General features: G+C 45.0%; 1 pseudogene across 1 annotated transcript; it reads right to left on the bottom strand.

Annotated features, from left to right (window-relative positions):
- Nucleotides 1-2: 2 nt before the first annotated feature.
- TEOVI_000546700:pseudogene lies at nt 3-469 on the bottom strand (annotated as a pseudogene). Its single transcript is given in 3 exon segments — nt 3-32; nt 34-87; nt 89-469. Coding segments are annotated over 3 exon segments (465 nt in total).
- Nucleotides 470-473: the final 4 nt, after the last annotated feature.

Genomic DNA, 473 nt, shown 5'->3' with positions numbered 1-473 from the left:
TATACCATATCGAGTGAGCGGAGAATTCGTACTAATAAAGATGGCACAACTTGAGACAGCACTGAAGGATCCCTCTTCATGCACTGCCATTCTGTAGGGATGGTAAACATAGTGAACAGGTGAAGCAATTAGGACACTGCAGCAAGAAATGTGTCCTCAAGCTCTTCAACTCTAACTTAAAGGGAAACCTAGTGCCTGAAAAATGTAAGCGGGGCGTTAGCGTCGCACTACTCAAACCCAACAAAACGGCCAAGTGTATGTTATCATTCCGGCTCATCACGCTCACTAACATCCTCTGTAATCTCATGGAGAGGATTGTAGCGCAATACATGCGAGACAAAGTAGAGTGTAAGCTACAAAAACAGCAAGCTGGTTTTCGTCCAGGGAGGTCTACGTTAGAGGCCCTGATGACACTCACAGAATCAGTGACACATAGAATAGCAGGAGAGAAAACTGCTGCGGTATTCATAGAA

Source organism: Trypanosoma equiperdum (assembly GCF_001457755.1).
Source record: "Trypanosoma equiperdum strain OVI genome assembly, contig: ctg_992, whole genome shotgun sequence".
Classification (NCBI taxonomy): Eukaryota; Euglenozoa; class Kinetoplastea; order Trypanosomatida; family Trypanosomatidae; genus Trypanosoma; species Trypanosoma equiperdum.
The sequence above is the reverse complement of the archived record's forward strand: the minus strand, read 5'-3'. Positions and strand labels throughout refer to the sequence as shown.